This window comes from Elgaria multicarinata, chromosome 22 (genome assembly GCF_023053635.1).
Source record: "Elgaria multicarinata webbii isolate HBS135686 ecotype San Diego chromosome 22, rElgMul1.1.pri, whole genome shotgun sequence".
Lineage (NCBI taxonomy): Eukaryota > Metazoa > Chordata > Lepidosauria > Squamata > Anguidae > Elgaria > Elgaria multicarinata.
In genome coordinates this window covers 16,805,082-16,820,996 of record NC_086192.1, presented here as the reverse complement: position 1 = coordinate 16,820,996, position 15,915 = coordinate 16,805,082, and the positions used below count along the sequence as shown (strand labels likewise).

General features: G+C 57.6%; 1 protein-coding gene across 1 annotated transcript in view; it reads right to left on the bottom strand.

Annotated features, from left to right (window-relative positions):
* The window catches only part of TMEM248 (transmembrane protein 248), a 40,170-nt gene that overhangs the window by 22,235 nt on the left and 2,020 nt on the right, over nt 1–15,915 (bottom strand). The window contains exons 2-6 of the mRNA XM_063146378.1: nt 14,575–14,751; nt 13,735–14,035; nt 13,025–13,175; nt 11,346–11,529; nt 10,895–11,038 (exon numbers count right to left, since the gene is read on the bottom strand). Coding sequence (XP_063002448.1) covers nt 10,895–11,038; nt 11,346–11,529; nt 13,025–13,175; nt 13,735–14,035; nt 14,575–14,733 — 939 coding nt within the window. The 5' untranslated portion in view covers nt 14,734–14,751. The remainder of the gene's footprint in view (nt 1–10,894; nt 11,039–11,345; nt 11,530–13,024; nt 13,176–13,734; nt 14,036–14,574; nt 14,752–15,915) is intronic.

The window sequence follows — 15,915 nt, the reverse complement described above, 5'->3', positions numbered from 1 at the left end:
GGGAACAAAACACAGATATACACCATGACGTGACACGACAAGCGTCCTCAGACAAGCATCACCAGGGACGCGGGATCTGCTGCCCCCTCGCCTCTCCCTGTCTGCCTTTGGAGAACGCTGAATGGGAAAGAGCCAATAAGATGCCCCCTCTCTCTCCCCCCTCCCCGCCCTTTTTTTTGTTCTGTTTCTGACACGGCTTGTGATCAATGAACTCATCTTATTAGCAAGCTCCTTCTCCTCTCTGGGAAGGGCTTTCAGACGCAAACCCACCAGCATCCTCACGAGAGGAAAGGGAAAGAGAGTTTCAGCGACTGGGTGGTATAGAAACGCAATAGATAACGAAATAAAGAAGTCCCGGCAACCCCCACCCCCAAAAAGAGCGGCTGTTCCCACCTGCACCCGGAGAACGGGGTGGGGGGTCGCCCCCACTCTCTCGAGGGAACGCTCCCCATTCCCGTTATAGCATCTCCAGACCCCACTGGGGCTGCCCTGGGACCTAGAATCCTTGCCAGGGTCTGAGGATGGGGATTCAAAGTCTTCAGCGCCGTCCTCCTCCGTATCAGACTGACGGAAAGAAAAACGCTACCCTGGAACACGAACACACACACACACACACCCCTCCGAGAGCAGACAAACCCGGAGCCGGCGGGAACCTGTCTCTATCACCAGCAACAGCGTTAGGAGCCCCTTTAGGGCCACTTTCTGTGGAGCTGAGATTTGGGAGGCGATGGCGCAAAGCAGCCCCGACTAACACGCTGCAATCAGCAGTGATAGAATGCAATCACAGAAGTGTGGGCCGTGGGTGTCAAGCAAGCCACCAAATGCCAGGAAAAGCAGGAACCAGCCACGACAGGGGCAGCGGCACCAGACGGGGTGGGGTGGGGTGGGGAACCCTCTGGCGTCTGGTCCCACCAATAGGCAGCTGGGGGGGGGGGGGGTATGTTGGTCATTGGCGAGGCAATTGTGAGCCTGAACGGCCTGCTGCTGAGACCTTGGGAAACAGAAAAGGCCATTTGGAAGGTGGCCCCCCCCCCACCGCCCCCCCCAGCTAAGAAAGCTGCTTCTAAACAACTTAAGTAGTGCTAAAGCACCAGTCCCGACACATTTTTTGCATACCTAGGATGGCACTTGGAAAGCAAAGGAACGACACAGAAGCAGCATCAGTACATGAACTAAATGCCTGCAGGTGAGAAATACAACGGTCTGCAACATGCCGAATCAATGAGGAAAGTCACCCTTGAGCTCACAGAAGAAACGGCCACATTCCTCATGCTGGGATCAGACCCTCATGCTCCTCAGGTCAGAATACTGGACATTGCAAAACCCAACCCTGGTCTTCACAGGCTGGATTGGGAAGTACGTTGAACTGCTGGATAAATACAACGAAACTAACCCTAGATTAAAGCGTTCAAGCAACGCGTGCTCGGACGAGGACCATCCAATCCAGGTCTTGGTCAGCTGGCTGCAAAGCCTCATTATGGGTGCTTGCAAGAGAAGGTCTTTTAATTTGCCCAGGCTTTAAAATATGTATTGAATTTTAATCGAGCTCTTTTCCTCTGCTGTCTGACTGACCGGAGCCTGCCCTGGAAATGTTTATTGAAGTGTGGTATAGGAACCTATTAAGAGAAATAAGGCCAGAGGGTCCTCCCAAGGAGCAAAGAGGCACAAGGGAGCCATTTCTGAACTGAGCTCAAGGATTCACTCCTGGAAAGGAGGCTTTTGGCAGCAGGACGCCCAAGAAATCTGGGCATCCCTGCTACTGTCCGCTACTGGAGGCTCCGGCCAGACCGGAGCGCGTCACGGCACCTCCAGGCACAAGGACATCACAGAAGCAAGGGATTTCTTCTCTTGTGGGAAGCTGGAGCAAGGGAGGCCAAACCCAGATTTCCCAGCACCCTCCGTTCCCGGAATCCGGGGTCAGAAGGAGAGGCACAGAAGATCAGCTGGTCAGGTAAAGCACGCAGTGTCCCTGTGCCAGCTCCTTGCACCGTGAGGCGCCCGTGCTGTTAAATCCGTGTTTGCTAGCCGAGTAGAGTAGACCCACTGAAACAAACCGGGCTTTATTCAGAGACTCTTTGATTATAATAATATTAAGAAGAAAAAGAATATATCTGTTACCCGCCTCTCCCTCCAGATCGAGGCGGGGTACAACACAAATGCAAACGCCATAAAATACATATAATTGATTAAAACTAATACATCATTAAAAGCAGCACTTTATTAAAAGGCATCTTAAAATTCAACTGGGCTCCCCCAGCCATCATCAACCAGCACAATTTGTGTACTAGGGATTCAACACATCCTGAACAGGAGAGAGGAGACCTGAGCACATTCCCTTGGGAGAGGCTCAGCGCCCCCCACCCTACACCCCAGCCCCCTTACAGCATGACGTTAAGATCCGTGGTGCCCTTTGCACATAACAAAGACTAAAGAGGTCAACCAAAGGCCAAAAAAATAATAATAAAAGTTTAGAGGCTGAACTAGCTCAGGGTCCCGTTGTGTTATTTAGGCCAAACTATTCCATTAGAATTAGTCCTACAACCAAAAGGCGAGTCTTTTGGCCCAGTAAAAACGCACAAATTGATCAATCCAGGCCAGAACAGGTGCCAGCATCCAGAACAGCCGCCCTCCGCCCTCCTTCCCACTCGAACCCGTGGCAGTTAGGATGGATCCACACCCTGGAAACTCCCTCCTGGGAACTGCGGGGCACCTCGCCCAGCCTGGCCGGCCACTGGTCCACACCCTACCTGTTTGAGGGCCTCCCTGCCTGCCTGCCTTTGCCTCCAGGGCCAGGAGGGGCATTTCTCCCGGGCGACCCCCTCGGGGAGCCTCCGAGCCCAGGAGACTGGGAAGAGCATCTCTGCTCCAACTGGACTTTCAGCCCGCAGGCATCTCCCCTGTCAAGCCGGGATGAGGCAGAGAGGGCGCCCGGCCGCCCCCGCCCCCCGCCCCGCCGCTTGCAGCCGACAGGTCCCCGCCTCTGCCGAGGGCCTCGCCAGGAGGCGCCCTTCCGCGGCCCGGGGCGCCCGTCGGAGCGGCGCAGGCTGTGGGCAACGTCGCTGGGCTGCTGACTTCCTCAGCGTAGGCGGCAAGCACGAAGGAGACCCCCCCTTCCCCACTATGGTGCCCTCCAGACCCATTGGACTACACGTCCCATGCTGACCTGGGGTGGCCCATGCCCTGGGGAAGGCCAAATGCCCTCCCTTCGCGCCCGTCCTTCATCCACAGGAAACTCCAGAGGAGAGAGGAGCCAAGGCTCTCGAGGCCACGACCCCAGGGGGCCCTTGCACGGCGGCTCGGGGCGTGGGGGGAGATTGTCTCGGGTTGGCTCCGCAGGCTAAGAGGACGAAGGGAGAAGGGGGCCGGGAGCGCCTACTGCGCGGGGCTCCGTCCCACAAGAGCACGTGCCGGGGCCCCGGGCCCTTGGGCCCCCGCCCCGTCCGCACCTGGCGGCTGAAGGCTCCGGCCATTCGACGAGGCCCGACGTCGACCACCAGAAGCCGCCCCGGCCAAGAGAGTCCCTGGGCATTGGGGAGGGGGCGGCACCAGGCGCCCCCTCTCCCCCGCGCCCGTGAGGGGACCCCCCCCCGGAGAGAGCGCCCCGCGGGTCGCCCCAGCCCTGGGCCCAGGGGAAGAGAGGCGGCACAGCGGCCGCCCCAGAGCGCTGCCCACGGCGCACAGCGGCTTCCCTCGCCGCCCGAGGAGCCCCGAGGCCGGCGCCGACGAAGCCCTGGCGCCGACGAAGCCCTGGCGCGACGGCCCCGGGCCAAGCCAGCCCGAAGCGGCTCGCCGCCCCCCTCCTCCTGCTTCTCCTGCCGCTGCTGCACGCGCCTTCTGGCCGACTCGCGGGGCGCAACTCCCCGAGGCGGCGCCCCCCGCCCGCCCCGCCCTCCGCAGGCGGCTTACCTGGCGCAGGTGCTTCAGCAGGTCGGTGGCCTCCTCCTGCTTGCCTTCCTTGACCATGCCCAGCATGTCCTGGATCAGGCCTATCCGGCGGTGGTACGGCGGGAGGCCGCCGCCTTTGCCGAACTTTTCGCTCGAGCGCACCACGAGGGACGCCAGGAAGTCTCCGCGCTCCCGGGAAGGCAGCGTCCTCCGGCGCGGCGCGGCCAAGGGACCGTGCGGGCTGCAGCCGCCGCCGCCGCCGCCGCCGCCGCCCGCGGGGCCCGGCAGCGAGCAGCCCTTGGTCTGCTTGGCGCCCATGCTGGAGCGAGCGAGCGGGCCGCCGCCGCCGCCGGGCCTTCAGGAGCACATCCCCGGCTGCGGAGCACGAGCAGACACCGCCGCAGACGCCGCCGCCCGGGGCAGCCAGCCGCCAAGGAGCCGAGGCTGCGGCGCGGAGCAGGAGCAGGAGCCGGAGCAGGCGGCGGCTCCCGCGAGCATCTCCTGCCCGCCCCGCGCGCGGCCGCCTCCCCGCCGCCCTCCGCGCGGCCGCCTCCCCGCCGCGACAGACACAACTTGAGGGAAACTGTTGCACATCCGGGCGGAGCCGCGAAGGGGCGGGGCCGGGCGGGGGGAGGGGCGCGTCTCGGGCAAGCGGCGGGGGGGGGTCGAGCAGCGCGTAGGCCGGGGGGGGCGCGAGGGAGGGAGGGACGCAGGCCGGGCGGCCTCTCCGCTCTGCCGCCGCACTCCACCTCGGGCGCGGGCTGGGCGAGGCCCGCTCTGCTCCGCCCCTCGCGGGCCGGCCGCGTCTCCCTCCGCCCGCCCGCCCGCTCTCCTCCTCGGTCCTGCCAGCCACCGTCCCCCTCCCTCTCGGCGTGGTCTGCCCGCGCACACGTGACGAGCGCCTTCCTGAGCACGTGCAGAGCGCGCGTCCTCCCGGGCGCGAAACTAGCGGCGGCAGCCGGGCCACCCGCGCCGTGGAGGAGGAGCTGCTCGCGCGTCCGGCGGCCATGGCGGGGGCCTGTGGCCGAGCAGCCGGACGCGCGAGGCGGCTGCGAGCAAGGCTCAAGCCCAGCGGGGGGGCGGGCCTCCCTCGAGGGCACCGCGGCCCTTCCTCGCCGGCCTCCCCGTCCCCCCTCTTCCGTGGGCTCAGGCGGCGCCCTCCTGCCCCTGCTGCAGCAGAAGCCTCCCTGCCTCCCCCTTAGGGACAGCTGGGCCCCCGGGGAGGGGCAGCCCAGTGGTTGTAGCCCCCGCCCTCCGTGCGAAGGATGCTGGCTTTTGTCCCCTCCTTCTAGACACTTAGTTACAGTAAGCCCACCCTGGGCAGGAGGCAGAAGAGGCGCCACCACTCAGCCAAGGACCCACATGGGCGGGGTCCAACATGCCCGGCCTGGCCATAGCTCCACTTCTGAAAAGCCACCCTCCAGTGGACCATTGCCAGGTGGCGCCCGGTGCCCTCGAGGACCAGGGAAGCTCTACTCTGCCTCCAGTCCTGCTAACTTTGAAGGATTGACTGGCTGGTGCAGAGTTGCGCAGCTCCTTGCACTTTTAGTCTCGCTTTGCAAAGTATCCGGTAACACTTCAGTCATGAAACATGCATTAGCATTTTAAGTACCACCAAAACACGGCTCTTATGTCTACTCAGTGATGGTAATAATAAAAAAGCCTTCCAGGTTCCACACCGTCAAGAACGCGGAAGCGAAGCAGGCCCACACCACAACAGAAACGTTGCCCTGCACTGTTACAAGCGGCACCTACTCCAAACATTGCCCTTTGTCTTTCAGGCCCAAATCCAGATAGGAAGGCCGGAGCGCCTGGGGGGGGGGGGGGCAGGGGGGCAGGTTGTCCTGGGCCTGCATTGCTTTTGAAGCATGTTCAAAACCCTTCCCTATGAAGGGGAAACGGAGGCACGCGCACCAGCAACACCCCACGCATGTCTGAACAGAAACGGCAGCCGGGTTTGGCTGAATGCGTGGGCAGCCTGGGCCCAGGGCAGCTCCAGGCCTCTTCAGCCCTTCCCATCAAGGTGGGGGGAGGCACGGTGTTGGGAGGGGGGCTGGCCTTGCGTGTTGCCATCTCCCCACCGTGCTTAAGTCTGGAGTCAGGCTGGGTGCCCACAACCCTTTTCAGTGGGTTCCTCTTGTGGCGCTTTTCATCAAATCAGTTGGAAATGTGGCACGTTTGTAACCCCCGTCAAGGAGATCTTAGAAGCCCAAGTTTCATGTTTCCAGCTCAGCAGGTGCCATGTTCGTAAGCCATAAGATGCTTATAATGGTGCCGCCCCTTCGCTACTCACCTTAACTAATTTCTCTTTCCGATATATAAAACCATTAAGCATTTCTATTAGCTACCCTGGGAGGAAGGCAGGCTAGGGAGCTAAACGGCAGCATTTCCAAACCCCTGAAAGTACTGCTTTGTTTTGCGTTTCCTTGAACAACCTCCTTGTCGGCTGCCTTAAATATCACTGTGTCAGACAACTCACAGTAGAACAATTTAAGTAAGTTCCCTCTGACTATTCTTGGAGGTGTTCGCTTAGCATCCTTTTATTTCATCCGCATGACAGGGCCGCTCGTAGCTTTTACAGGCTTTGGCCTCTGGGGGGCGGGCTTTTAAAAGTGCCAGAGCCTGATCACTGAACTCCTCCCGGAATAGTGGTGAGGATCCACCACCACCCCGTGCACATGCATGCACATGCGCGCACACACACACGTGTCTATGTGCAGGGTTGACTGAACTCTTCCGGCAGGCCTACCCAGTTGAATTTTAAGATGCCTTTTAATAATGTGCTGCTTTTAAAAATGTATTAGTTTTAAATGTTTTAATTATATGTATTTAATGGCGTTTGTATTTGTGTTGTACCCCGCCTTGATCTTGAGGGAGAGGCGGGTAACAAATATATTATTAGTAGGCGTCTTGCACACACATCTAAGTTTTCATGCATGACTCCAGAGTATCCCAAATATTGGGGGCGTAATGACTGGAGCCTCTGGGGGGAATGTACACATTTGCACAAACCAGGCTAGCCCCTGCTTGGCTGGTCAGTTGGATGGCCTGGAAAAAAGGGGAGTCTGTTGGTATTTCATGAATATCAACATTCACACTGGATGATATCCCCAACGCAAGGCCTCCGCAGCGCCTTCCTTTCCTGTGCTACTTCTTAGCCGGAACGGAGTATATTTGGTATCCCTGTAGCTCTGTTTCTTGGAGGCTGAATATGTGGAACTTAGTCAGGTATTCTTGAAGGCCCAAGTCCTTCAACTTTTTCTCCCACCCCGAGATGTTCCATGACAGAAGTTTGAGTGGATCTAGCTTAGCCTGGCGTGGTGGATGGGTCAACGTCATTTCATTTATGGGCATTTTTCTTTCAAAGGGTTGTCAATCCTCAGAGATCCTCCGTTTTGCTGTGTTACTTGTTTTGGCTTTTGTGGCCTCCAGAATGGTGGCTCCTCTTACTGGACTCAGGGAGAGATTTCCTTCATACACTGCAGGGTGAGTGGGTGTTTTGGGTCCATTCCACCCTATAGCCTTATTAACTTTGGGGGCTCGATCATCCAGCCTAATTTCTGAGTTCACAGGACATTACGCCCCCAATATTTGGGATATTCTGGAATCATTCATGGAATCCGTTAAGCAACAGCGTCACCTACGCCCAATCATAATGAACATTAAAACCAATATACAAAATTTAAAACAATAAAAAGCGTAAAAACAGATAGATAATATCCATTTAAAACAACTATTCTGGGTTGATCCTTCCTGACACCTGGGAGGAAGGTGTTAAGAGGACGGTTAAGGCGGCCAAGACTGTGTGGGGCAAGAGCAGCGTCTTCCCCGTGGGGCTGGAGTCTACCTGAAAGCCTTGACCTCCGGAACCCAGCCCTGGGGCAGACTACAACGGTCACGCCGCTGGGACTTGAGTTCAAAGTCTCCCACATCACCACACTTCCCCACCTGTTCCCTGAGGACGCGTGGCCAACGGCACAGGCTCCTATTTCTTCCTCCCAACCAAGAAGGAAGCTTGCACGAGGAGGCCCAGCCGGGGTTCTCAGGCACCTCCTTGCCAACGCAGCTGATCCGCCTGTCCTCGCATAGAGGGGACTCCACTGGTGAAGACACAATCTGAAAAACCAGGCCCAGTCCTGAAGAAAGAACCAAGACGTCACCAGGTGGACTGAGTGACCCCCACCTACCCCAGCCAAGCGGAATTGAACACTTCCATTCCATCGCAAACATTCTCAAGGGGATTGATAGTAATAAACTTTATTTAGCAAAGCAATATCCACGAAAACGAACACAAAAAAATAACCTAGGAGAGAAATGTCATTAACCAATCAATTACTGACCAACAGGCCCAGAGGCAAGCGAAAAACGCCACCTTAACTATTTTATCTCCTGCAGAGGAAATCACAGGCGGGGGTGGAGTGAGGGAATAAGGTTGTGGACCTTCATATACTGCCAGAGAACAACTCAACAGGAATGGCAGAGTTCTAACAAGGAAACACAAACGGAATCAAAACTGATTCAAGTAATAGCAGGGGGGGAACCCAAAAAAGAAAAAGAGGCAAGATCAATATGATCCAAGCAACCGCTGCATTATTCCCATTGCACCCTCCTGCCTGGACGCGTTTTGGCCTTCTGCACGAGGCCCCCGACCCGCTCCAGCCACCACCCCCCTCCTTGATTCTGCTCCTCCAGTGGCTCATGCTTGGAACGGACCAGAGGCGAAGGTAAGGAGGCCACCACCACATTCTTCTCTCACAGCCAGTCAGTTCTGTGGGATTTCTTTCCTCCCCAGAGGGCTTTGCTGCTTCTTTCGCCCCAACGCTAGGACCAGGAGATGCTTCTCCCTCTTGGAGACAGATGAGACACCAAGCAAGCAAAGGATCCAATAAAGAAACTCTTTTCAACAAAAGAAAGCCACACCTGAATTACTTTGTGCAAACACTTGAAAAGCCATTCTCAAACTCTAGGAGAAAAGAGCGCAGGACCCGGGTGAATAAGACCAAGGGCGGCTGCTGCTGCTGCTGCTATGGGGGGGGGGGGGCAACCAGCAGTGACAAAAAGGTGTCCAGAATTCCATACATTACTCTTAAGAGTGAAACTGAAGGGTACTGTGCAAACTGGGCAGGTCACGGGAAGGGTAGAGGAGGAGAAACTGCGTGGACGGCTGTGAGGAGTCCGGAGGTGGACAGACACCAGCACCACCACCAGCACCACGTGGAGGGCTTCCCTCCCACAGTCCTCCCGCTTCACAGACCAGAGGGGTGACTGACGCCCAAGTGCACATCCAGGGGATGGTTTGCCCCAACCTCGTTGTGACACGGGCTGCCTTTCCCTTTCATTGGGACCCCCGGAGCCCAATGCAAATTCTTCGGGGTTTGGAGAGCAAAAGGCAACCGGCACATGCGGAGGTTCCCAGAATCCTCCCTCACATTAAAAATGAACCCCAAAACCTGTATATCGAAAACAAGCACATCAGAGAGAAAGCTGGCCTTGAACGCACTCTGCAAAATGCAGGTTTTCTGTGGAATGGAAGGTTTCACGTAGGAGAAACACCCACACCCTAACCCATAACGGTCTGAAATAGCGCCATCCCAGGAACGCCACAGCACACCCTTGCTCTGCGCATGCGGACAGGCAGAAGGGGCCGCCCTGCAGCAAGAGCCCCCAGGGTGGGAGTCAGCAGAAGCCATCCAAGGGGATCAGGAGGCCCAAGTGAGCACCGGTTGCCTCTCTTGCTTTCCTTCGTCTAAAATTACAGGCACGTGATCTTTTAAGCCAGCGTTAAAACATGAATATTTGGGATGGTTTTTAAAAACAAAGCTGGAAATGTAGGTCATCTTTCTGCAAGCGGGGAACAAACAGGAAGAAACTCCCTCCCCCCACACACACACCCCACCCCCACCCCCACCCCACCCCACCCCACACCCCCCCACTGCATCCGTGTGGTTGGAGCTGCTGCGCCTCGGCAGAGGGGTGCCTGGAGCTGACGGGACTGGCCCCAGGGAAAATAAGGTGCTTTTCCAGAGACACTTGCGAAAGGCATCGGAACCGTCCCGGTGCAGGAAGGCAGCCCCACCCCCTCCCACCCCCACAAAAAAGGGAGACCTCTCTGGCGCAGAATCACACTGGCACAAAACTGTCCGACACGCACAGGGGAAAGGGCTCCACATGGTCCAGGCTGCACCGGGGTAACCTGTTGCAAAGATGCTCCTTATATAAATAACCATTACAGGCACTTGAAATGTCTTTGGTTGGAATAACCCAACGTCACACGATAATGAATTCGTAACGAATCAGGGCCCTGTTCTGGGTTCAGCAGGCAAGGATCGCAGACTGGGCCGCCTTCAGGGGAAGGAGGCCACGGATCGGGGCTCTGAGAAAACACCCTGAAAAGCAAGCAAAGCAAGCAGACAGTGCGTTGAGGTCTGCGCTTCCAACTCTGGGTGTCGTGAGCGGCCATCGTTGTGGGGCTTGAGACAGGCAGCTCTGACCTCTCCCCACACGAGAGCAGACCACGGGCCCGCCTGGCTGCACTGGCCGGCCGTAGCTCCCCCCAAAGACGGCAGGAGGAGTCCTATCTGAAGGTGCCAGGTAGGAGTCACAAGACCCTTGGATGGACTGAGGAGACCTGGGTTCAACAGGTGCAGCTCAATGAGCCTGCTTGGGCAACACGCGAGGGAGACCGAGACGCAAGGCACCACGCGTCTCCACCTTAAGGGTGGAAGTGAGCCGAAGGCTGAGCAGGAGATCCCAGGCAGCTGCCCGTCAGGAAGGAGGCAAAGAGGGTGCTAGGGCCCCCGGCCACGGGCCACAACCGCTGCCACACCCCACCCACGAGGGCGGGGCGGGTGTGCGCGACGGCCATTGTCTGCCGCCCCTGCGAGAGCCCAACCGGGGGCTCAGTGCTGCTCGCGACCTAGGAAGGCGTCACTGCCAGAGCAACAGCCGCCACTGAGGGAGTTGCTCTCCCCTCCCCAAAACCAGCTCTTGGAAGCGTTTCCACACCTACCTTTTCAGGGCAGAACTCCGAGGTGTTTTGCCGCAGCTTAATCGGTCTCCCTTTGATGACTGCATAGCAGAACATGGTGATGACCATCACGAAGAGGAAGTAACTGGTGTGCATTAAATGCAGGTTGATGAGGGAGCGGTCATCCTGCACGGAGGAGAGGGAGGGAGGGAGGGGGGGTCTTCAGCACCACAAGCAGCTGCCACTGGTGCTTTCGGTGGCAGGCGGAGGGAGGGAGGGAGGGAGGAATATCCCCAGAGCAGAACGCGTTAGCACAATGGATTTCCCCCTCAAGCCGCACACCTATTTGCAGGATCTGATCACTGCTGATAAAGAACAGAGTAAACCACTTCTAAACAGAATTGAAAACAAAAGCCACGTCTACAAATCTCGTTCTTCACAAAGCTCCGTTACGGTTCGCAGAGAAGGCATGAAGCGTACAGAGGGCACTTACGTCTGGAACAATGACCGTCAGTTTGGGATTCAACGTATGGTAGACTTTGCCAACAGCTCCTTTGTAACACCAGAAAGGGTTGTAGTCTTGGGCGTATTTTGTGTTGGAATCCCTTGCGGCGGTGAAGATCTTGTACCAGAAGGTTGCATTAATGTAGGTCTCCGGAACACAGTGCGGGGGCTGGCTGCAAAGACCAACACGCCATTGTGAGTTCTGTAACTGAGCATCAGTGGCATTTTCCACTGGGTCAACCAAAGAGGTGGCCAAAGCGCAGCATGAACCCAAAGCCAGATGGAGACCACGTGCCGCTGCTGCCACGGTCCCGTGGCTTCTATAGTCCTCCGTCATCTACCTGGCTGAAAATCCCATTAGTGAACAAAAGCAGCAGAGGTTCACAAGCCTCCACACTGCCCACATCTGTCCCCAGCCTGTCTCAAAAGCCCTTGAACCCAGTGTGCGGCTGCTGTCAAGAAGGCAAACTCTATGTCAGGCATTATAAGAAAAGGAATTGAGAATAAATCAGCCAGTATCATACTTTCCTTATACAAATCTATGGTGCGACTTAGAATACTGTGTACAGTTCTGGTCACCACACCTAAAAAAGAATATTATGGAGCTGGGGAAAGTGCAGAAAAGGGCAACTCAAATGATTAAGGGGCTGGAGCATCTCCCCTAGGAGGGAAGGTTGCATCAACTGGGATTGTTTAGCTTCGAAAAAGGAGGCTAAGGGGAGACCTGATAGAGGGGTACAAAATTATGCGGGGTGTGGAGAGTGTGGAGAGGGAGACATTTTTCTCCTCCTCTCTCAAAATATTAGAACCCAACGGGGGTCATCCCATGAAGCTGATGGGTGGGAGATTCAGGACAAATAAAACGTAGCACTTCTTCACACAGCGCAGAATTAAACCATGGAATTTGCTACCGCAAGATGTAGCGATGGCCACCCATGTGGATGGCTTTAAAAGGGGGTTGGATAAATTCCTGTCAATGGCTACTAGCCCTGAGGGTTGTGTGCGATCTCCAGTATTTGAGGCGGTAAGCCTGTGTGCACCAGTTGCTGGGGAACATGGGTGGGAGGGTGCTGTGGCACCATGGCTGCCTTGTTGATCCCTGGCTGGACAGCCACTGTGTGAACAGAGTGCTGAACTAGATGGACCCTTGGGGCCTGATCCAGCCTCAGGGCTCTTCTGATGTCCTTAACTGTGCCCCCCCCCCCCCCATCAACTGGCTGTACCTCAGAGCTCCATCCTGCCCCCCCCCCCCCCGATTCCACCAGCCGCCTCCTTGCCAGGCAAGGGGTGAAGCAGCACTTGCATGTAACCAGGGTTCTTCACGGAAGGAAGCACCCAGCAATGTGCAGGTGAGACCAAAGAGGCTGCAGATAGTTCAGCAAGATCATGGGGATCTGGTCCCCCACTTTCCCTCCCCCCACCTCAGCCCACCCACTCTCTTCTCTCCTGTCCAATTCAGCGCCACTTATTCATTTCGGGGAGGTGGTCCACGGATAAGCCAGAACCTTTATTTGCCGTTTCCAGGAAGACAACAGAAACCACCGTTAGAACATTAAGTGGCATTTGCCACGGACGTGCGGATGGTTCAGAACGCATCCCCCCGCCCAGCCCCGGGCTGCATTAGGGCTTCGGCTCCCCTGGGAGGAGGCAGCACTGGGCGCTCCTTACACAGTGACAGGAAAGACGGTGGAGGCGGCCGTGATAGTCAGGCAGGTGGTGAAGACAACTTGGTCGCAGTGGCCATGCAGCAGGCAGTCGTCCGAGTTCCAGGCGGCAGGCAAGGTGAAGGTGATGTTGATCTCCTCGTGAGCTTCTCTGCCTTTGGGGCGGGGGAGAAAGCATTCTGCGTTGGCAGGAATTACATTTCTCTCACGTTAAAAGCAGAAACAGGCGGTGCTCAGCAAGCCAAAGCCAAGGGGGAACCCGCAGCTGCAAACAGCTTCCCAAACGCGTTAATTCTGTGAGGGTCTCAGGTGCCCTTGTCAGGAGAGCAGGGAGCAAGCGGGGAGCTCCAGCGAGAGGCGCCTGCGCTGCTGCGTGCAAGGCGGCACCCAGCCACAGCGCAGCTGCGCCACCCTTCTGCTGACTGCCGGGTCGGGGGGCTGACTGAGCCCTTGTCCCTAAACCCTGCAGGCCTGCTGGAAGGCCCAGGTCAGCACGGGTTCAGCGGGATCTTTACGCTCTCTAAGTGAGGCACGTGGATATGCAGGAGAACACTCCCCGTCTCTTACCCAAAAGACAGTTTCCGGACAAAGTGCAGCCCCGACTCTTCCCACCGGCCCCTCTGCTGACCTAGCATGGGCTACGGTGATGCCGCGCGACAGCAGCCTCCCGCAGGCCTCGGGGCCTTTGAAGAGAAAGCCTGGGATGAGCCATACCTGAGAGTCCAATTTGGTGTCCAAAAATGGTGGAACACAAGTGCGTGACGTTCCGAGAAAAGCCGCCAAAGGGCTTGAGAGGGTCCAGCGTCAGAGTGACGGCAACCGAGGTGTTGATGGGGCCGGAGTCCTCCAGCGTCTGTGGCGACGGCGTGGAAGGCCGAGCGTGGCTGCCGCCACTGCTGCTGCTGCTCATGGCACTTTCTGGGGTCGTGGTGTCATTCATGAGGTGCTTCAAGGTTTCATTCTCCGAAATGCAGAAGTCCAAGTCGTTAAACCGCAGAAGGAAAGTGTTCCAGTCCTTAAAGGCAAGCAGACCTTCAGTGCGCACGCAAAGACCAGCCAACGAGACCCACTCGTCTCAGCCAGAGCAAAACCTGCACTTCTGATTAAATGAAACTGTTCGGAAACTAGTCGTCTGGGAGACAAATGGCCTTGGAAGGCAAGAGGAGAGCCCCGGCCGCCCCTCTCCTGCCAAGAAGGCAGGCCGCGGAACAAGAGGGACCAGTTCGAGCAAGGCCCGAGGTCTGCCTCCATTCTCCTCACGTTAAGTCGGAAGGAGCCAGGCCTGTTTGCTAATAACTACTCCAGAAGGGCAGCAGCCGGACGGACGTGCCCAGACGGACCCAAGGAACGAGCGGGCTTATCAAAAGGAGCAGCTCTGGCAGCATCAGCATCCGTGCGCCACCACCGCCGCCTTCTACGTGGCCACATCTACGTCTGGAGCGAGAGACCAAGCGCCGGACGCTTCGTTACGCAAACGCTCCCTGCCAGGAAGGAGCCGGAAGCAAGGGCCCCGCTCCCCGGCCGTGCACATGTGGGCCCGGAGCCATACTTTACCTCCGTCATTTCAGGTGACTTGATCTCTTTGATCTTGAAGAAATAGCCCAGGGTGAGGAAGGCGATGGCCATGGCGCTCACGCTGAGCATGAACACCACCAGCGGGGGCCGGCTGCTGATGTACACCTTGAGGTTCTCCAGAGGGTTGATGACGAACATTCTCCTGGTTCAGCCCACCTGGAAAACAGCACCACACTGACCCACAGGGCACGGACCGCGGGGAGCCTCCCCGGCACTGCTCAGACCGGCTCAAGGTGTACGGCCAGAACATGTCCATCACCAGCCCTCCAAATCATCAGAGACAAACACGTTCTCCTGACCCAGGGCTCCAGACCCCGCAGGACAAATGAGGAATACGCCAAGACACACACACCCCAGAGTCTCCCCTACAAAGGGCCCCGTAGCACCCCTCCTTCGAGGGGGGGGGCTTCTAGAAACCAGCACTGTGGGCCCTGCCTGCCTGCAGCAACTCTGGCAGGCCAGTAAGGCAACTGGGCTTCTGGCCAAGATCCTGCCTGCTGGGTGCTGAGGGAAATGAGCCACAGCACCGTCCTCCCCGTTCCATCGCCACAGCCAGAAGGGAAAGGCAGCGCCCCACACCCGCAAGGCAACAGCGGTCTTGGTTCAGGCTTTCCTTGGGGTGCAGAGCCCCAAGGAGAGCCTGCCTCTCCCTCCAACCTGTGGGGACTCCCTCACTCACGGGCCGCTTGCTAGCGTCCGCCCTCAGCCAAGCAACACATGACCCCCAAGCCCACGCCAAGCGCTGCCGGTGCTCCGGGGCACACGTTCTGCGCGGCTCAGGGCTCCCCTCCCGAGGCTCCAAGCTCTGAGGTCCCCCAGGCTCGAGCCGAGCAGGAGCAAGCTTGCTGGCGGCACACAGGCAAACCCAGAGCCTGGCTCATCATGGTTTCTTTGCGGCATTTGCATCCTGCCCTTCTTCCTCCAAGAGGCCCAGAGGTGCCTTGCCCACCTCCGCCGCACCGCGGAAGCAGGTGTTTGGTGAGTCCAGAGGCCAAGAGCTCTCTGCAGCCACCTCTCAGGCTCAGCCTTGAGCTCAGCGAAGGCAGGCTGAGGAGGCTGCTCCTCCTCGGGTTTTGTTACCAGGCCAGCAGATCACAGTGACAGAGAACAAAGCCAAAGAAGGAGCCGAGAATGATCAGGGAAGAGGAAGCAAAGTCCTATGAAAAGAGACTGAAAGAACTAGGGCAGGTTTAGCCTGGAGAAGGGAAGATGGAGGGGAGACACGGTAGCCCCCTTCAAGGCCTTGAAAGCTGTTACACAGAGGCGGGCCAGGATCTCTTCTCGATCCTCCCAGAGTGCAGGACACGGAATAACGGGCTC